The sequence below is a fragment of the Lampris incognitus genome, chromosome 7, assembly GCF_029633865.1.
Source record: "Lampris incognitus isolate fLamInc1 chromosome 7, fLamInc1.hap2, whole genome shotgun sequence".
Classification (NCBI taxonomy): Eukaryota; Metazoa; Chordata; class Actinopteri; order Lampriformes; family Lampridae; genus Lampris; species Lampris incognitus.
The window spans coordinates 751,077-773,788 of NC_079217.1; the positions used below are offsets into that span (position 1 = coordinate 751,077).

At 50.1% G+C, this 22,712-nt stretch overlaps 1 protein-coding gene across 1 annotated transcript in view; it reads left to right on the forward strand.

The window, feature by feature from the left end:
- Positions 1 to 20,597, forward strand: part of dpf1 (double PHD fingers 1) — a 198,150-nt gene extending 177,553 nt beyond the window's left edge. Inside the window, 4 exon segments of the mRNA XM_056283643.1 lie at positions 15,463 to 15,582; positions 16,128 to 16,240; positions 17,470 to 17,551; positions 20,527 to 20,597. Of these exon segments, the coding sequence (XP_056139618.1) occupies positions 15,463 to 15,582; positions 16,128 to 16,240; positions 17,470 to 17,551; positions 20,527 to 20,597 (386 nt within the window).
- Positions 20,598 to 22,712: the final 2,115 nt, after the last annotated feature.

The window sequence follows — 22,712 nt, forward strand, 5'->3', positions numbered from 1 at the left end:
GTCTTCACCCCTGTTTCCCGCCTGCAGGCACCCATCCAAACCATGTTTTCACCCCTGTTTCCCGCCTGCAGGAGCCCATCTAAACCACGCCTTTACCCCTGTTTCCTGCCTGCAGGAGCCCATCCAAACCACGCCTTCACCCCTGTTTCCCGCCTGCAGGCGCCCATCCAAACCATCCAAACCATCACCCCTGTTTCCTGCCTGCAGGCGCCCACCCAAACCATCACCCCTGTTTCCTGCCTGCAGGTGCCCATCCAAACCACATCCTCACCCCTGTTTCCCAGCTGCAGGTGCCCATCCAAACCATCACCCCTGTTTCCCACCTGCAGACGCCCTTCCAAACCACGTCTTCACCCCTGTTTCCCACCTGCAGGCGCCCATCCAAACCACGCCTTCACCCCTGTTTCCCGTCTGCAGGTGCCCATCCAAACCATCACCCCTGTTTCCTGCCTGCAGGCGCCCATCCAAACCATCACCCCTGTTTCCTGCCTGCCATCACCCCTGTTTCCTGCCTGCAGGTGCCCATCCAAACCACATCCTCACCCCTGTTTCCCGCCTGCAGGTGCCCTTCCAAACCATCACCCCTGTTTCCCGCCTGCAGGTGCCCTTCCAAACCATCACCCCTGTTTCCCATCTGCAGGTGCCCATCCAAACCACGTCTTCACCCCTGTTTCCCGCCTGCAGGCGCCCATCCAAACCACGTCTTCACCCCTGTTTCCCGCCTGCAGGCGCCCATCCAAACCATCACCCCTGTTTCCTGCCTGCAGGTGCCCATCCAAACCACATCCTCACCCCTGTTTCCCAGCTGCAGGTGCCCATCCAAACCACCACCCCTGTTTCCCACCTGCAGGCGCCCATCCAAACCACGCCTTCACCCCTGTTTCCCACCTGCAGGCGCCCATCCAAACCATCACCCCTGTTTCCTGCCTGCAGGAGCCCATCCAAACCACATCTCCGCCCCTGTTTCCCGCCTGCAGGAGCCCATCCAAACCACGTCTTCACCCCTGTTTCCTGCCTGCAGGAGCCCATCCAAACCATCACCCCTGTTTCCCGCCTGCAGGGGCCTATCCAAACCACGTCTTCACCCCTGTTTCCCGCCTGCAGGTGCCCATCCAAACCATCACCCCTGTTTCCCGCCTGCAGGCGCCCATCCAAACCATCACCCCTGTTTCCTGCCTGCAGGTGCCCATCCAAACCATCACCCCTGTTTCCTGCCTGCAGGTGCCCATCCAAACCACATCCTCACCCCTGTTTCCCACCTGCAGGCGCCCATCCAAACCATCACCGCTGTTTCCCACCTGCAGGCGCCCATCCAAACCATCACCCCTGTTTCCCGTCTGCAGGTGCCCTTCCAAACCATCACCCCTGTTTCCCATCTGCAGGTGCCCATCCAAACCACGTCTTTACCCCTGTTTCCCGCCTGCAGGCGCCCATCCAAACCATCACCCCTGTTTCCTGCCTGCAGGAGCCCATCCAAACCACATCTTCGCCCCTGTTTCCCGCCTGCAGGAGCCCATCCAAACCACGTCTTCACCCCTGTTTCCTGCCTGCAGGAGCCCTTCCAAACCATCACCCCTGTTTCCCGTCTGTAGGCGCCCATCCAAACCACGTCTTCACCCCTGTTTCCCGCCTGCAGGTGCCCATCCAAACCATCACCCCTGTTTCCCGCCTGCAGGCGCCCATCCAAACCATCACCCCTGTTTCCTGCCTGCAGGTGCCCATCCAGACCACATCCTCACCCCTGTTTCCCGCCTGCAGGTGCCCTTCCAAACCATCACCCGTTTCCCATCTGCAGGTGCCCATCCAAACCACGTCTTTACCCGTGTTTCCCACCTGCAGGCACCCATCCAAACCATCACCCCTGTTTCCAGCCTGCAGGAGCCCATCCAAACCACATCTTCGCCCCTGTTTCCTGCCTGCAGGAGCCCATCCAAACCACATCTTCACCCCTGTTTCCTGCCTGCAGGAGCCCATCCAAACCATCACCCCTGTTTCCCGCCTGCAGGAGCCTATCCAAACCACGTCTTCACCCCTGTTTCCCGCCTGCAGGTGCCCATCCAAACCATCACCCCTGTTTCCCGCCTGCAGGCGCCCATCCAAACCATCACCCCTGTTTCCTGCCTACAGGTGCCCATCCAAACCACATCCTCACCCCTGTTTCCTGCCTGCAGGTGCCCTTCCAAACCATCACCCCTGTTTCCAATCTGCAGGTGCCCATCCAAACCATCACCCCTGTTTCCAATCTGCAGGTGCCCATCCAAACCACATCTTCGCCCCTGTTTCCTGCCTGCAGGAGCCCATCCAAACCATCACCCCTGTTTCCCGCCTGCAGGAGCCTATCCAAACCACGTCTTCACCCCTGTTTCCCGCCTGCAGGTGCCCATCCAAACCATCACCCCTGTTTCCCGCCTGCAGGTGCCCATCCAAACCATCACCCCTGTTTCCCGCCTGCAGGTGCCCATCCAAACCATCACCCCTGTTTCCTGCCTGCAGGTGCCCATCCAAACCATCACCCCTGTTTCCCGCCTGCAGGTGCCCATCCAAACCATCACCCCTGTTTCCTGCCTGCAGGAGCCCATCCAAACCATCACCCCTGTTTCCTGCCTGCAGGTGCCCATCCAAACCACGTCTTCACCCCTGTTTCCCGCCTGCAGGTGCCCATCCAAACCACATCTTCACCCCTGTTTCCCGCCTGCAGGTGCCCATCCAAACCACATCCTCACCCCTGTTTCCCGTCTGCAGGTGCCCATCCAAACCACGTCTTCACCCCTGTTTCCCGCCTGCAGGCGCCCATCCAAACCATCACCCCTGTTTCCCGCCTGTAGGTGCCCATCCAAACCACATCCTCACCCCTGTTTCCCGCCTGCAGGTGCCCATCCAAACCACGTCTTCAGCCCTGTTTCCCGCCTGCAGGCGCCCATCCAAACCATCACCCCTGTTTCCCGCCTGCAGGCGCCCATCCAAACCACGTCTTCACCCCTGTTTCTCGCCTGCAGGTGCCCATCCAAACCATCACCCCTGTTTCCCGCCTGTAGGTGCCAATCCAAACCATCACCCCTGTTTCTCGCCTGCAGGTGCCCATCCAACCCATCACCCCTGTTTCCCACCTGCAGGTGCCCATCCAACCCATCACCCCTGTTTCCCACCTGCAGGAGCCCATCCAAACCATCACCCCTGTTTCCTGCCTGCAGGCGCCCATCCAAACCACGTCTTCACCCCTTTTTCTCGTCTGCAGGTGCCCATCCAAACCATCACCCCTGTTTCCTGCCTGCAGGCGCCCATCCAAACCACGTCTTCACCCCTGTTTCCTGCCTGCCGGTGCCCATCCAAACCATCACCCCTGTTTCCCGCCTGTAGGTGCCCATCCAAACCATCACCCCTGTTTCCCGCCTGCAGGTGCCCATCCAAACCATCACCCCTGTTTCCTGCCTGCAGGAGCCCATCCAAACCACGCCTTCACATCCTTGAGGAATCAAACTGCAACATTTATTTGGGGGTTGTAAATTCACTCATGATGTAACTCATGATGTGTGTGTGTGTGTGTGTGTGTGTGTGTGTGTGCGTGTGCATTTTAAATTCACTCCTGATGTTACTCATGGTGTGTGTGTGTGTGTGTGTGTGTGTGTGTGTGTGTGTGTGTGTGTGTGTGTGTGTGTGTGTGTGTGTGTGCGTGCGTGTGCATTTTAAATTCACTCCTGATGTTACTCAATGTGTGTGTGTGTGTGTGTGTGTGTGTGTGCGTGTGCATTTTAAATTCACTCCTGATGTTACTCATGGTGTGTGTGTGTGTGTGTGCGCGTGTGCATTTTAAATTCACTCCTGATGTTTCTCATGGTGTGTGTGTGTGTTTGCATGTGCAATTTAAATTCACTGATGATGTTACTCATGATGTGTGTGTGTGTGTGTGTGTGCATGTGCATTTTAAATTCACTGATGATGTTACTCATGATGTGTGTGTGTGTGTGTGTGTGTGCGCGCGTGTGCATTTTAAATTCACTCATGATGTTACTCATGATACTATGTGTGTGTGTGTGTGTGTGTGTGTGTGTGTGTGTGTGCGTACATGTGTGTGTATTCTGTCCCCTGTGTGCGTGGCTCTACACGAAGGGACAGATAGCTAAACGTGCTAGGCACTGTAAGGGTTAATGATGACTCAGGCGTGGAAGTAAAGCTGAAGGCTGTTTACTTGTTAATCTTCGTCAAGTTGCTTTCTTACAATGCCAAAAACTCTGTGAAACTGTAAATAAATACAGAAGAAAATGTTCTTAATGTACATAAAAAGTGTAGAAATGTAAATATTTGCTTATTACAAAAATACTAGACAGATGGCTGCTCTATATGTGACAAAAAAGGGTTTAATTAATTAGCTATAAATCTTTACAAATATTAAATAAAACAACAAAATATTCATCAATCCTTATCTATAAAGATGTAACATATAAACTTACGAACAAAGCTTCTCCAAGGCTCAACACCGGCGGATGTGATGGATTAAACAAAGAATGCTCTGAAGCACATTACCATGCAGATCTCAAATATAAGACGGCTGGTCTGAACTATGACCGTAACCATGTGATTGCAAATGACCAATAGGAAACAAGGACTTTAAACTGACAGCAGTCTTTAAAATAACCAGTGAGATGCACTACAATGCTCTTCACCTACATGTATAACATTACACTCCCCACCTGGTATTGAACACAATACCACTATCAATTTCTTAATTAAGTCCAACAAACTGAATAAAATAAGGCAAGGAACTGTCAATGGTACTCTGCCTGGGTAAAAAACAGAATAATGGCTATAGTTGGGATGTTGGGACTACTGCTGTAGATGGTAACTCGGCTTCTGGGACACCTGCGGACTGTAGCTCAGCTTCTGGGGATAGTAACTGGGCTGCTGGGGCACCTGTTGGGGAAAGTAGCTAGGCTGCTGGGGCGCCTGCTTGATAGGGTAGCTAGGCTACTGGGACGCCTCCTTGCTAGGATAGCTAGGCTGCCGGGGCGCCTGCTTGTCATCCTCTGTCCTTTCGAAGATCTTGCTTCCCAGTGAACGATCTCCAGCATTCTGAACTGGGCTGTCAGAAAAATGAGGGCAACTTAGGTTTTGAGAGCTGAGAGGCTTGGTGCTTGTACCTACTGTGAGCTTCTCTTTCAAAACCAGGTGGTTGGAACATGGGCTGAAGTGAGAGTGGCAGCCATTCTCCAAAACATTAGTCCGGTATGCACTGACTCCCTTAGGCTTGTGAGCTGCACCTAGACAGACCTCTCCAACTACAACCATCCGAGGTCAAGTTTTTGGGCATAAGGGGCGTTGTTTGTCCCATTACGCTGGTCTCTTACCTTGTGGACTTGTAAGACATCCCGGCCAAGGAGTGGGAGAATCTGTGCATCGGGATGAGGTGAACAATAGGCTTGGAATGGTGTTTGGCAGCCTCAGGAGTAGGTATTTCTGACCTATCATTCGGCATATGGTTGCACTCAGAGTGTGGGAAGAGGTACGCTGAGACTTCCATCTGAGGGCTGAGCGATGAAGCCAGCTCATCTTCTTCCAGACATCTCTGTGACTCCAGCACATGTGCGCAGCGTGTAGGGAGAATCTGAGCCCTCGAGGTTGAACAAGTCAAAGAACTCGGACCGAGCAAGAGACCTATTACTCTGGTCATCGAGTACAGCATAGACTTTTATCGATCTGTCTGGGTTTTCTTTTGAATGCATCTTAATGAGGCATATTTTGGAGCAGGAGCGGGAGGTGTTGGCTTCACCACACCTTCTTCACTTTCCTCCCCACCAATGCTGTGAGGCTCTTTGACGGTCCATGGAGCTGGTCCTGGATGAAGAGCTGTGACATCTTTTTTGCTGTCACACTCTTTGCACTTAATGAAGGTCCACACATGGATGACAAACTGTGTGGATGGATACCGGTTGAATATTGGGTAGCTGGCTGATTCATGCTATGCTCTCTGAAGTTGCTAGTGTGGTGCTTGACAAAAATAGGAGTGATGGTCGGTCCATCCCTAGCTGTGTGAATGGGATTTTGCTTGCTGTCTTGGTGTGGCGGAGCTTGAGGAACTTCATGTGGCTGATTGGGTGCGGTGTTAGACTCAGCATGGGGCAATGACTGCTGACTAGAGTGGCATTCAACATAGTCACTTGTTCTTTTCTCTCTGGAGTCATGAGGAATACCTGCGATTTCCACTGAGCCTGCTTTAGATCCCAGTTCTGCTACAGCTGATTCCAGAATCAATGCTTCAGCTAATGCAGCTGCAACCTCTTCCTCTTGCTTCAGTGTTGTTAGAGTGGCCTCCATGCGCGCCTCCTCTACTTTCAACTGGGCTTTTTCAACCATGAGCTCAGTTTCTCTTTTAACAAAGGTGGAGTGGGCACGCGCCTCCTTAGCCTTGGCACGTGCTTTAGCTGCTGCTAGGCTTGCTGAAGATTTGCTAGAACTGTCAGATGAAGCAACAACAGACCTGGTCACATACGACTTAACGGGTGGAGGTTGAGACGGAGCCTTCCGTTGATCTTTTTGTTTCCCTTGTTGTCTATCTTGTATGTGCTGTACACCTCTTATTTGGTATGAAGAGCACAAGTAAGATGAAGCAGGGCAGTTAACGAAGAGCCGCTGTCTTTGTTTGCTGTAATTGCTGTGTCGAGCCCGCCGTGATGCTGTTCTTTCACTATTTTAAAGACTGACAGCAGTCTTTAAAATAACCACTAGGAAGCACTACAATGCTCGCCACCTACATGTATAACATTACAGTGTGTGTGTGTGTCCGCGTGTGTGTCCGCGTGTGGTATAGTGTGTGTTTTTCGACCACGTAGTGGAATGGCCTGGCAGGTGCGGTTTTCCTGCCCAGGCACAGTGTTGAGTGGCCAATTTTTGGGCCACCTTTTCTAGGTCATTCCCCAAATGGGGTGAGCAGTGCGGTCCCTAAATAGGGCTGCTCAGACGCACAAGGGTCTGCCGGAAACAGCTGCCACTCAATCCCAGCTGCTAACGACCATTGCCTGTGTTGCTGGTGTGCAGAGATCCAACTAAGAGCTCCCAGCTCATTCAGACCTGCTCCTGTCATTGGATACTCTATCGCCGCCAGACTTTGTGAGATCTGGGACTCAGGTAGCAGAAGAAGATACCTAGGCAGAGATGGTTTTTAAAGTGGCATGGGGGGTGTGCTTCTCCCAACGCCACATGACTTGATTGTAGAGGAGATGGTTCCAATGGCAAGGGGGATCCCTAGATGACCGGCACCTCCTCACAACTGCAGGAGGCTGCCGGAAATCCGGTTTTTTGGAAACCGCCTCGAAGCCTGCCGCCACAGCTTGCTTTTCTGTTGGGGTAAGCTCCCTTAGCCTTATGTCTTCCCAGACTCACCCACAATGCAGTCAGGGCAGTGGTTGATAAGTGCCAGGGCGTGTCCACCAGGGTGGGCCTGCACACCATATCTTTAGGGCCCACTGCTGTTCTGAGATCCCCTGCCAAGTTAGCCTTGGGTCGCAAGACCCCAATTACTATGTGTGGCCGCGGGGAGGCCTGGTAGGAGTCTTGGTGCAGGAGTAGGGGTATTTCACTACTGGCCATTGCCGGAAAGATTCTAGCCAACTTATGTGGCCTGGGCATGTTATTTGCATGCCCAGCGAACGACTCCCACGTAAAGTCCTCTACGGCCAACTACACCTTGGTCAATGCATTGCTGGTGGGCAGAAGAAGCGGTTCAAAGACCAAATGAAGACCATACTGAAAAGATGCCAGATCAGCCCCTCTTCTTTGGATAAACTTGCCTCCTGCCGCACCAGCTGGCGCTCTCATGTCTCACAGGGAGTGAAGTATATGGAAAACCAGCGCACACAACACCGTGTAGCAAAGCGTGTGAAGAGGCAAGCTCACAAAGCTACCCCTGCCCCGCCCCCCCCCCAGCACCACTTTTACATGCCTGGTCTGCAACCGCAACTGTGCATCCAGGATCGGACTGTTCAGCCACCAAAGGACTCACAAGGAGGAGAAGATGGTCATCATCGGACATGATGGACAACCAGCAAGTGTGTGAGCATGTGCATTTTAAATTCACTGATGATGTGTGTGTGTGTGTGTGTGTGTGTGTGTGTGTGTGTGTGTGTGTGTGTGTGTGTGTGTGTGTGTGTGTGTGTGTGTGTGTGCATTTGAAATTCACTCATGATGTTACTCATGATGTGTGTGTGTGTGTGTGTGTGTGTGCATTTGAAATTCGCTCATGATGTTACTCATGATGTGTGTGTGTGTGTGTGTGTGTGCATTTGAAATTCACTCATGATGTTACTCATGATGTGTGTGTGTGCGTGCATGTGTGTGTGTACATCTGCATTTTCAATTTACTCATGATGTTACTCGTGTGTGTGTGTGTGTGTGTGTGTGTGTGTGTGTGTGTGTGTGTGTGTGTGTGTGTGTGTGTGTGTGTGCATTTTAAATTCACTCATGATGTTACTCATGATGTGTGTGTGTGTGTGTGTGTGTGTGTGTGTGTGTGTGTGTGTGTGCATTTTAAATTCACTCATGATGTTACTCATGATGTGTGTGTGTGTGCGCGCGCATGCACATTTTAAATTCACTCATGATGTGTGTGTGCATGCATGTGCATTTTAAATTCACTCATGTTACCCGTGTGTGTGTGTGTGTGTGTGTGTGTGTGTGTGTGTGCATTTTGAATTCACTCATGATGTTAGCCACAGTGGACTTTCCATAGCTGCGTTGCTAGCAAGTTAACTTCTGCCAACTCCCGAGTAGCCAGACGGCCTTGGTTTATCCTAGTTTCATTTGAGCTGGTTTCTTTGTTTTTGTTTGAGAATGGAGTGATGACTGTTTGGTTTGAGAATGGAGTGATGACTGTTTGGTTTGAGAATGGAGTGATGACTGGTTTGAGAATGGAGTGATGACTGTTTGGTTTGAGAATGGAGTGATGACTGTTTGGTTTAAGAATGGAGTGATGACTGGTTTGAGAATGGAGTGATGACTGTTTGGTTTGAGAATGGAGTGATGACTGTTTGGTTTAAGAATGGAGTGATGACTGGTTTGAGAATGGAGTGATGACTGTTTGGTTTGAGAATGGAGTGATGACTGGTTTGAGAATGGAGTGATGACTGGTTTGAGAATGGAGTGATGACTGGTTTGAGAATGGAGTGATGACTGGTTTGAGAATGGAGTGATGAGTGGTTTGTGATTGGAGTGATGAGTGGTTTGAGAATGGAGTGATGACTGGTTTGAGAATGGAGTGATGACTGAATACCTTGTAAAGACTACTTGTCCCTTGCTATCTGCATGCTTGTGCCGCCGTGCCCCTGTTTGCCAGAGGACATCATTCCAGTTTGAGGAGATGTGATGGGATGGGATGTCATTTGATGTGATGGGATGTGATGGGATGGGATGGGATGCCATTTGATGGGATGGGATGTGATGGATGGGATGGGATGATATTTGATGTGATGGGATGGGATGTAATTTGATGTGATTGGATGGGATGGGATGTCATTTGATGGGATGGGATGTGATGGGATGGGATGGGATGTCATTTGATTTGATGGGATCGGATGTCATTTGATGGGATGGGATGGGATGTCATTTGATGGGATGGGATGGGATGTCATTTGATTTGATGGGATGGGATGTCATTTGATTTGATGGGATGGGATGTCATTTGATGTGATGGGATGGGATGTCATTTGATGTGATGGGATGGGATGTCATTTGATGTGATTGGATGGGATGGGATGGGATGTGATGGGATGGGATGTCATTTGATTTGATGGGATGGGATGTCATTTGATGGGATGGGATGGGATGTCATTTGATGGGATGGGATGGGATGTCATTTGATTTGATGGGATGGGATGTCATTTGATTTGATGGGATGGGATGTCATTTGATGTGATGGGATGGGATGTCATTTGATGTGATGGGATGGGATGGGATGTGATGGGATGGGATGGGATGTCATTTGATTTGATGGGATGGGATGTCATTTGATGTGATGGGATGGGATGGAATGGGATGGGATGGGATGTCATTTGATTTGATGGGATGTCATTTGATGTGATGGGATGGGATGTCATTTGATGTGATGGGATGGGATGGGATTATACTCGGTTGGACGTTGGGAAGTTGCTCTGTTGGAAGTCTCTCCCCCCGTCCATGAACGCTGCATTTCATGTTCGCATGCATGCGAGACTGGATTTGCTTTCCTCATGAGTAGTCTTTAATTCTTTACCAACAAGCACCGTCCAGAATAAGGGGAAAAGTGCACAGCATGTCAAACTGGGAGAGAGAGAGAGAGCAAAAGAGAAAGGGAGAGAGAGCAAAAGAGAGAGAGAGAGAGAGAGAGAGAGAGAGAGAGAGAGAGAGAGAGAGAGAGAGTGAGAAAGAGAGAAAGCAAAAGAGCAAGAGAGAGAGTGAGAAAGAGAGAGAGAGTGAGACAGAGCAAGAGAGAGAGTGAGAAAGAGAGAGAGCGTGAGAGACAGAGAGAGAGTGAGAGAGAGAGCAAAAGAGCAAGAGAGAGAGTGAGAAAGAGAGAGAGAGAGCACAAGAGCAAGAGAGAGAGTGAGAAAGAGAGAGAGCAAAAGAGCAAGAGAGAGAGTGAGAAAGAGAGTGAGACAGAGCAAAAGAGCAAGAGAGAGAGAGAGTGAGACAGAGCAAAAGAGCAAGAGAGAGAGAGAGTGAGACAGAGCAAAAGAGCAAGAGAGAGAGTGAGAAAGAGAGTGAGACAGAGCAAAAGAGCAAGAGAGAGAGTGAGAAAGAGAGAGACAGAGACAGAGATGGACAAACCAGCAGAAGACATTTTAGACATGGACACCAAACGAGGAGAGGAAAGCTATGAAAAGTATGGGGAAAGAATGAAAAGTGAAGCGTGTGTGTGTGTCTGTGTGTGTGTGTGTGTTTGTATGTGTGTGTGTCTGTGTCTGTGTGTCTGTGTATGTCTGTGTGTGTCTGTGTGTCTGTGTCGTGTGTGTGTGCCTGCGTGCATGTGTCTGTGTGTGTCTGTGTGTGTGTCGTGCATGTGCGTGTTTGTGTGCGTGTGCGTGCATGTGTCTGTGTGTGTCGTGTGTGTGTGCGTGCGTGCGCGTGCGTGTTTGTGTGCGTGTGTGTGTGTGTGTGCGGTAATTCCTCTGGATGGAGGTCTAAATTGAGGAGGTGGTTGCTGTGGCGAGCCAACAGATGAGCGTATCGACCAGCTATAGTTGAATCAGTGGTGTTGGTTTCAGGGAATTTTGGTAATTGGATTTTTGCCAGGCGGTTTGGAAAGGAGGTGTGAGAGGGAGGTGTGAGAGGGGGAAGAAGAAGGGGCTGAATTCCTTATGAGAGGAAGAATCCTGAAGATGTCTTTTTACTTTCTGCGTGACACACGCCGAGCAGACAGTACAGGTGTGGGGTCGTGCACGGCGGGGCTCGGGGCAGGAGACAGTGTCTGGAAAGCCGACGAGCTCTCACCACCTAGAAGATAACGAAACCGTGCAAGAAGCAGAGAAGAAGGAGTTGATTCTACTTTTCATTTCTGTTAAGAATCTCTCATGTCGCTGTTCTTTCTGGAAGGACCCATGGTTTGATGATTTTCCGAGTTGGACGAAGCCCAAAAACTGGAATTCTGCACGGCTACATTAACTTGCAGAATAGATAAATCGGGTAGAAGAAAAAGAAGACATGAGAGGAGCGGGCATTCCACCGGTGCAAGGGGCTAAAGATGAATATGGAGGAAGCAGAGAAGAGAACAGGGCTTAGAGAATAATGGTGATAACAGGAGCTGAGGCTGGGGGTGGAGAGAGAAACGGAGAGATGGAAAATGAGAGAGAAATAAGAGCTCGACATCCAGGGAGGGGGAGGGAGGTGGGGGGGGGAGTCGGGCGGCGAGGTTGGTGGGGGAGGGGGGTCTGCGAGGAGCATTTGAGGATTCATCTCTTGCTGGATAATTCCCAGGAGGATCTCTCCAACACTTGAAAGCTGTGAAGTGTGCTGTTCTGCTTGCGCTCTCTCGGTAATTGGAGGAGGAGAGGAGGGAGGGAGAGATCTAAGATGGAATGAGGGGGGAGAGGCAGGGGAAGAAGGAGAGAAAGCGAGGAAGAGTTAGGAGAGGGAGAGGGAGAGAAATGGAGAATATGAGATGAGGGGGTGAAAAGAGAGGAAAAAGGGGTGAAAAAGGAGAGGGAAGTGTAGAATTAATGGCTTGGAGGAACGGGGGTTTGGAGTGTGGCTCCCGGTAACAGCGAAGAGCAGTTTATACAGGAGGAGCCAGGAGGAGGAAGGTGCCGCGTGTCACGCTGAACCCCTCAACGACCTGGCTGCCCCCCCCCCCCCCAGGATGTCTGTCGGTCGGTCTTTCCCTCTCTCCCATTGTCCGTCCATTTGTTTGTACATCTGCCTGCCTCATTATTCATTACTCAGTCTTTGTTAGCTCTCGACTTTTCTCTCTCATCCCTGTTCCCCTCTTGTGTTTGTGCGTACTCCTCCATCTCTTTCTCCCCCCTCTTCGTCTTTCCCTCCCTCTCCCAGTGATGGCGTGTCTGTGGTTGCAGGCAGGTCTTGCAACATGGCCGCAGGCGTTTAATCATTGATGGAGCTGGGTTTCTGAGCAGGCAGGCCAGCAGGCAGCTCACAGATATGTCAGAACCTGCTGATTCACTCTCTGGGGCCTCCACACACACACACACACACACACACACACACACACACACACACACACACACACACACACACACACACACACACACACACACAGGTACTGGGGCATGTGTTTACATAGCAGCAGGTAGGAGGGGGAGCAGATCATATATAATGCAGATCAAAATGCAAATGTAACGTTTAATGTTGGCTGTGTGTGTGTCATTTTTGTTTGTGTGTGTGTGTGTGTGTTTGTTTTTTTCTATGTGCCAATGTAGTTTCCCCAACGGGGGATTCTAAGGCCCATCAGCAGCAGTGTGCTGCAGTAAAACCAGAGAAGAAAGGAGAGATTTGTTTGACCAGAACAACAAGGAGAAGACGTGTTTGCTTTTGCTCCCAGCCTATATGCTTTGTAAGGCTGCATAGCTCTCTAAGTACCTCTATCCATCTCGGTAAACACCTCCCTGCAACGTGTTTTGTATCGCAGTTAATTGCACGCGGTGCATTCGTTCCCTTTTCATTTCTTCTTCCGAATGTTTTGCAGCACGTCCCGTGAACACGGTGTGCTGTGCCGGTTTGGTGATGTCAGACCCGTCTTCCTCTGGCGAGTTTACTGGTGCGAAGGCAATTATAGATTCTGGCAGTATGTTATGTACAGGGTAAGTGCTTTTTCAGCACAGCGGTGCCCCTGCAGGACGAGGTATTCTTTTAAATGGCTACATTGATACAACTGTGCATAATTTTCTTCCACAGTCAACTTGCCCATCGGCTGCGAAAGGCTGACAGCAGCTCTCACAACGTCGTTACCGTTAAACTCCGTGTGTTCGGATAGATCCATCTGTCTGGAAATACTGCGTTTCGAATTGTGTTAACTTTGTTTAACTACATAGAGTTAAAACCTCTCCATCGGAGTGTGCTGCAGTCCTGCGTGCTACCCGGGGTACAGTATCGCTGGCAGCATGGTGCACGTGGCTGGCTCGAGCAGCTCATTGGAAGATGGTTCGGTGGGGAAGCACCATGGACAGCTCCCCGTTTGTTTCGCACCACTCTTCTTTATTTCTTATTCCCTGTCTCTGTCTTTCCGAACCTCTTCGAGTCTAATTCTGTTTGTTTCTCTCGTTCTCGTTCTCTTCGTCACCCTGATCAGAGAGGGTTTTTTTTAATTTTCTTATTTCTCTGGGGAGACCCCATAGAGTAGAAACCCAATCCCCCCATGTTCTTTTTCACCGCCTTCTTCCTCTCTTTCCCCTGCCCTGCCTCATCCCTATTTTCTCCTTGCACCCTTTTCCTTCCTGCTCGCCTCAACTCTCCTCTTGCCTCCCTTTCTCCTCCCAGTCCCCTACTTAAACCCCCAGCCCCCCCCCCCACCCCCGATTCTTTCCATCCCCCTACCCTCCCCTTATACTAGACCCAGCTCCACCGTGGAATGGATGGTATAATGACCTCACTAGAGAGGACCAAATATTCATATTCACACACACACACACACACACACACACACAGATGCAAGCATTCCTCTAAGGGCACTTGTCTGTGTGTTTGTATGTCCACATTGCATGCATGTGTATGTGACTGCAGGGCTATGTGTGTTTGTGCATAGCCAGGTTGGTATATGTAGAGATATGCATGTGCACCCACCATACCCACCCAGCAGTGTTCGGTATGGTTCAGTCTTGCCCATTGAGTCGTTGTTGCAAGCCTGTCCGTCACATGAATTCTTGGAGAAGGAAGTACACATGCCGTTATTCTGCACCGGTCACGTGATCACTGCCATTAAAGTGATTACGCAATCCACAGTGGCAAGACAGACAGGATGTAAACAGGCAGACAAACAAGAAGATGGAGGGTGGGTGGAGAGCGGGATGGGGCTGCTGGAGCTCTTGGGGGAGAGACAAAGACAGAAAGAGAAAAAGAGCGAGAGAGAGAGAGAGAGAGAGCGCAAGTGAGAGAGAGGCAAACAGAAAGCACACATGTAGTGGATGCAGGCAGGCAGGCAGTGGGGATTTCTGTCTTGTTATTAATTATTATGAAACGGCTTCACGTGGCGCGCTTGTCTCTCCCCACGCAGTGTGACAGCAGGTCTGGGCCGCTCCCTCCCCCACCGGCCCGCTCCCTCCCCCACCGGCCCGCTCCCACCTCGTCCTCGCCTGCACTCCTCCGACAATATTTACCAGACCCCAGGGGCTCCCAGCGGAGTCCGTCTCACTGCCTCCCTCTCTCCCTCCCCTTCCTGGGTGGGCTCAGGAAGTCCCAGGCTTGAGCGGGGCCTGCACGGTGCTAGTTTTACCAAAACAAACAGATGGAGAGAGACACAGAGAGAGAGAGTGAGGGAGAGAGAGAGGAAGAGAGATAGCGATAGATAAAGATAGAGAGCTATAGATAGAGAGAGGGAGAGAGGAAGAGTTAAATATAGATAGATAAAGATAGAGAGAGCTATAGATATAGATAGAGAGAGAGAGCATGCTCGCTCAGATCTCCCATCATGCATTTTTTTACACCCTGCCACTATATGGTTCTCGTGTGGCTGCCCCCCCCCCCATCCTTCTGATTAGACCCCTTCTCTTGCTCTTCTGTCCACAGTAATGATACTACTTATCCATTGTGGCTCTGTTGATCTCGTGTGACTTTCAAGACCCTCCCTCTAATTCACTGTCCTGTCTGTCTCTCTGTGTGCAGATCGATGAAAGTCCTTCACTCCAGGGGACATTTCATGATACTGACTTGACTCGTTTCTCCTCCCTCCGTACGGCACCGCTGATGGAGGACACGAACTCAACAAGGGAGGTGGGGTGGGTCGCTAGTTACAGTTTAGGTAAACCCCAGCTGTTTCTCTCCCCCCTCCAGCTAAGAAAGCAGCGGATGGCTCCGTCATCGCCAACGGGTACTGTGACTTCTGTCTGGGGGGCTCCAAGAAGACGGGCTGTCCTGAAGACCTGATTTCCTGTGCCGACTGTGGACGCTCAGGTAGCGACTGTTTGACAGGGATAAGTGACACGGGAAGGGGGCCTCTTCATTAATACAAGTCTCCTATTGTACATTTGGAAAGAGAATGTTACTTGTTCCTCCTTACCACTGAGACTGGTGTTTTTTTCTTGGTCCTAAAGTTCAACATGGCAGCAGGGAAGTGGTGCTGTGGTATCATGGCCCCGCCGCTGTACCTGCAGTGGCTCAAAGCCTTGTTGCTTTGCCTTAACTTCCAAACTACTTTTGTTTTCATGTTTGTAGATGCTTTCTGTCCGCAAAGGAAAAGTTGCTATCTACACTTTCCTCAAATTCAACTGCTTTATGTCACGGACTGGATTAAGAGACAGACAGCTGCCTCAGTGTCAGTAACCCGACAGATGATGCTGATAAACTCTGTGTCTGTGCATGTGTGTGGGTGTGTGCTTGCATGTGTTTATGCATTTGTGTGTGCATATGTGTGTGTGTGTGTGTGTGTACACGTGCGTGCAAGTGTGTGTATGTGTGTGTGTGCGTGTGTGTGTGTGCGTGCATGTGTGCGTGCTCAGGCCACCCATCCTGTCTCCAGTTCACCATGAACATGACGGCTGCAGTGAGGACCTATCGCTGGCAGTGCATTGAGTGCAAATCTTGCAGCCTGTGTGGCACCTCTGAGAATGATGTAGGGAAGTCTCTCTCACCTTTGCGCGTCAAATCCACACTGAACACACACCTGCAGGCATGCCTGCAACCACACACATGGCAAACATACTGCATATTACTGCTGACATGGAAAATCCTTTGAGGTTGTGTTATGTCGTTATTGGAGATGAAGTTTTGCATGGTGCTTCCCCGGTGCGGCGTGTGTGGTGATTCTGTGGCACATGAATCCCAAGTAAATTCCATCACCTAAATTCAAAACTGCACCTGGGAGGGAGGGTTTCACATTCCACATTGGCCCTCTGTGTATGGGACACCGGCTGTGCTCTGACAGACCTGGTACTTGAGGCTGCTTCCCTGCAGGCCTTTCTCTACCATAGTCACACACTTCACATGCTACGTGTGGGCTGCACATTCTGGTTTCTGCTGTGTTTGTTGAGAGAGTGCCAAGTGGTGAGCCTGTCAGTATCAAAACGTTTGATTCCTAGGGTGTCCGGGTAGCATTGCAGTCTATTCCGTTGCCTACCAACACGGGGATCGCTGGTTCAAATCCCCGTGTTGCCTCCGGCTTGGTCAGGCGTCCCTACAGACACAACTGGCCGTGTCTGTGGGTGGGAAGCCGGATGTGGGTGTGTGTCCTGGTTGTGGCACTAGCGCCTCCTCTGGTCGGTCAGGGCGCCTGTTCAGGGGGGAGGGGGAACTGGGAGAATAGCGTGATCCTCCCATGTCCTACGTCCCCCTGGTGAAACTCCTCACTGCCAGGTGAAAAGAAGCGGCTGGTGTCTCCACATGTATGGGAGGAGGCATGTGGTAGTCTGCAGCCCTCCCCGGATCAGCAGAGGGGGCGGAGCAGAGACCGGGACGGCTCGGAAGAGTGGGGTAATTGGCGGATACAATTAGGGGGAAAAGGGGGGGGGATCCCAAAAAAAAGTTCGATTTCTACCATTTTGCAATTTGTTGACAGCACAGCCGAACAAACGTGTTGAAACCAACACGACTACACAAACAACATACAACAACACACAACAGGATTGAGACGTAGCCAAAAGTACATGGTTGGAATTGGAAACGATTGCGGTGTGTCCACACTTTGTGTCCATGCAGACAAACACAGAGAGGCTTTTCATGTGTTCAAGTACCATCCACACACACACACACACAAGTGTGAATATGAACTGTTGTGTCCCCGGCTCGGCTTAACAGTGCTGACGCCATCTTGTCTGTTACCCGTCTGCTTCCTTTTCGTTCCAGGACCAGTTGTTGTTCTGTGATGACTGTGACAGAGGGTACCACATGTACTGCCTGAGCCCCCCCATGTCTGAGCCACCAGAGGGTAGGTACAGCAACACCGGCTACACACTGAGCAGACTGCGCACACCGTCTTACACAAGCACCACCAACTGAGGGTGGCGCAACAAATCCCGTCTGGAAGATACAGACCGACATGTCATTGTGGAGCTGTGCACAGTAACTGACTCTGCATTCCTGTCCAGATAACTTGTTTCCGTGGTCAGTTGGCTGCATGCATAGCAGCTAGTCTGACTTGTTGTACCAGAAATTAGCTGAGGCCTGGTGCATGACACTCACACATGATGTCACCAGGAATTAGGTGAGGCCTGGTGCATGACACTCACACATGATGTCACCAGGAATTAGGTGAGGCCTGGTGCATGACACTCACACATGATGTCACCAGGAATTAGCTGAGGCCTGGTGCAGGACACTCACATGGTATCACCAGGAATTAGGTGAGGCCTGGTGCACGACACTCACACATGATATCACCAGGAATTAGCTGAGGCATGGTGCACGACACGCACACATGATATCACCAGGAATTAGCTGAGGCCTGGTGCACGACACGCACACATGATATCACCAGGAATTAACTGAGGCCTGGTGTACGACACGCACACATGATATCACCAGGAATTAGCTGAGGCCTGGTGCAGGACACTCACATGGTATCACCAGGAATTAGGTGAGGCCTGGTGCACGACACTCACACATGATATCACCAGGAATTAGCTGAGGCATGGTGCACGACACGCACACATGATATCACCAGGAATTAGCTGAGGCCTGGTGCACGACACGCACACATGATATCACCAGGAATTAGCTGAGGCCTGGTGCAGGACACTCACATGGTATCACCAGGAATTAGGTGAGGCCTGGTGCACGACACTCACACATGTCGTGCCAGAAATTAGCTGAGGCCTGCGTTAATACACACATAAACCAGCGTCACTACACACACAAACTAGCGTCACTACACACACAAACCAGCATGAATAGACGCACAAACCCATCTATACACATACAAACCAGCATGAATACACACACAAAAGAGCGTTAATACACACACACAAACCAGCATGAATACACGCACAAACCAGCGTCGATACACACACAAACCAGCATCAATACACACACAAACCAGCATCAATACACACACAAACCAGCGACAATACACACACAAACCAGCATCAATACACACACAAAGCAGCGTCAATACACACACAATCCCGTCAATACACACACAAACCTGCATCAATACACACACAAAGCAGCGTCAATACACACACAAACCAGCATCAGTACACACAAACCAGCGTCAATACACACACAAACCAGCATCAGTACACACAAACCAGCGTCAATACACACAAACCCGTCAATACACACACAAACCCGTCAATACACACAAACCAGTCAATACACACACAAACCAGCATCAATACACACACAAACCCGTCAATACACACACAAACCAGCATCAGTACACACAAACCAGCGTCAATACACACAAACCCGTCAATACACACACAAACCCATCAATACACACAAACCCGTCAATACACACACAAACCCGTCAATACACACACAAACCAGCGTCAATACACACACAAACCCGTCAATAAACACACACACCAGCGTCAATACACACAAACCCGTCAATACACACACAAACCCATCAATACACACACAAACCAGCGTCAATACACACACAAACCCGTCAATACACACACAAACCCGTCAATACACACACAAACCTGTCAATACACACACAAACCTGTCAATACACACACAAACCCGTCAATACACACACAAACCCGTCAATACACACAAACCAGCATCAATACACACACAAACCCGTCAATACACACACAAACCAGCATCAGTACACACAAACCAGCGTCAATACACACAAACCCGTCAATACACACACAAACCCATCAATACACACAAACCCGTCAATACACACACAAACCCGTCAATACACACACAAACCAGCGTCAATACACACACAAACCCGTCAATAAACACACACACCAGCGTCAATACACACAAACCCGTCAATACACACACAAACCCATCAATACACACACAAACCAGCGTCAATACACACACAAACCCGTCAATACACACACAAACCCGTCAATACACACACAAACCTGTCAATACACACACAAACCTGTCAATACACACACAAACCCGTCAATACACACACAAACCCGTCAATACACACAAACCAGCATCAATACACACACAAACCTGTCAATACACACACAAACCAGCATCAATACACACACAAACCCGTCAATACACACAAACCAGCATCAATACACACACAAACCTGTCAATACACACAAACCCGTCAATACACACACAAACCAGCGTCAATACACACAAACCCGTCAATACATGCACAAACCCGTCAATACACACACAAACCAGCATCAATACACACACAAACCTGTCAATACACACACAAACCAGCGTCAATACTCACACAAACCTGTCAAGACACAAACAAATCTGTCAAGACACGCACAAACCAGCGTCAAGACACAAACAAATCTGTCAAGACACGCACAAACCAGCATCAATACACACACAAACCAGCATCAATACACACACAAACCAGCATCAATACACACACAAACCTGTCAATACACACACAAACCAGCGTCAATACTCACACAAACCTGTCAAGACACGCACAAACCAGCGTCAAGACACAAACAAATCTGTCAAGACACGCACAAACCAGCGTCAAGACACAAACAAATCTGTCAAGACACGCACAAACCAGCGTCAATACACACACAAACCAGCGTCAATACACACACAGCATGTGTGTTGTAATTGACAGTGTTACTTCACACCCTGTCTGAAGCAAGGGATTAATCTGCAGGCCTTTACCATCACTGTGGTTGAGCTCCAGTTGGACTCTGATGTGTGTGTGTGTGTGTGTGTGTGTGCGTGTGTGTGCGTGTGTGTGCGTGTGTGTGTGTGTTGCAGGGAGCTGGAGCTGTCATCTGTGTTTGAGACAACTGAAGGAGAAGGCCTCAGCCTACATTACCCTCACCTAATCTGGGGATCGGCGCCTCATCTTCTCCGTCCTTCCTCTCCTTCCCTCCACAACTGCTCCTTCCTCTCCTTCCCTCCACAACTGCTCCTTCCCTCCGCCACTGCTCCTTTCCTCCACCACTGCTCCTTCCTTCCACCACTGCTCCACTCCCCTTGCTGTGCCGCGGCGATTTCTCAACCACCTACAAGCTAACGCCTCCTTTACAGTTCTTTCCTGTAACCCCTTCCATGGCTGAACACACACCGTCCTCAGTGCCCTTCGAGCCACTTGCCCCTGACCACCACTTGCTTTTCCATGAACCTCAGTTCAGCCTGGCCTCACCTCCTCCTGTTCTCCTCTCTTTCCTCTCATCATGACCTCTCCTCTCTGGAACCGAGACAGACTTTTTGTCACTTGCATTCCCCGCTGCACTTGACCTGAATCCTTCCTTTCATCGGCCATCTCATGTGTGAAATTCATCAGCCAGCAATAAATTTGCTCGCGCGATGCACACTCCAGCCTGCCAAGGGCACTTCAGTGGCATACTACCCCACAGGCACCCTCTTAAGGGCCCTCAGAAGAGCCCTAATGATCTTCAGCTGCAACTCGGTCAAACAGTGGTGACAGAGAGCAGGAATAATGTCATGGATGATTGCTGTGCAGAGGACAGAGCGCGGGAGACTCTGGCCAACGCTGCAGAACTTTATTTAATGTTATCCAACTGTGAAATACACTGAGCCAGAACGGCATCCTGTCTGCCTCTTCTACAGTGCACGGCAGATTTGAGACTGTGACCCGCGCTGCTTTGCCTGGCCACAGGGCAGGCCACCCTGTTCACTTGCAGCGGCAAGTGAATTGTACAAAGTTCCATTGTGGATCTAGAAGGACGATCTAGATGCCGACAACTCCCATCACTGGAGAACAACCAAGCTCTCGTCAGGAACTCAACCATCTTTTGACTTCACCCATTTTTGCTGTGTTTGCATGGAGTTTTCCAGATGACTGCTGCATACTGGGGACAACCCTGAGGGTTTCCCCCGGTGGGAAAGGGGGAGTTGGTTTCTCCCATCAGCTAGTTCTGATCAAACAATGCATCAAAATGAGAACTGAGGCTTACAGACCCTGACCCTTATTTTCCCTCTCCTGTTTGAAGCACTGACTGTGAAACACTGACTGAAACACTGACTGTGAAACACTGGCGGAAACACTGACTGTGAAACACTGAATGAAACACTGACTGTGGAACACTGACTGTGAAACACTGACTGTGAAACACTGACTCAAACACTGACTGTGAAACACTGACTCAAACACTGACTGTGAAACACTGACTCAAACACTGACTCAAACACTGACTGTGAAACACTGACTGGAGCACTGACTGTGAAACACTGACTGGAACACTGACTCAAACACTGACTGTGAAACACTGACTCAAACACTGACTGGAACACTGACTGGAACAGTGATTGGAGCACTGACTGGAACTCTGACTGGAACACTGACTGTGAAATACTGACAGTGATACACTGACTGGAACTCTGACTGTGATACACTGACTGGAACTCTGACTGTGATACACTGACTGGAACACTGACTGTGGAACACTGACTGGAATACTGACTGTGAAACACTGACTGGAACACTGACTGGAGCACTGACTGGAACACTGACTGTGAAACACTGACTGAAACACTGACTGTGAAACACTGACTCAAACACTGACTGGAACACTGACTGTGAAACACTGACTGTGAAACACTGACTGAAACACTGACTGAAACACTGACTGTGAAACACTGACTGGAACACTGACTCAAACACTGACTGAAACACTGACTCAAACACTGACTGGAACACTGACTGTGAAACACTGACTGGAACACTGACTGTGATACACTGTCTGGAACACTGACTGTGATACACTGTCTGGAACACTGACTGTGATACACTGTCTGCAACACTGACTGATACACTGACTGGAACTCTGACTGGAACACTGACTGTGAAACACTGACTGAAACACTGACTGGAACACTGACTGTGATACACTGTCTGGAACACTGACTGTGATACACTGTCTGCAACACTGACTGATACACTGACTGCAACACTGACTGTGATACACTGACTGGAA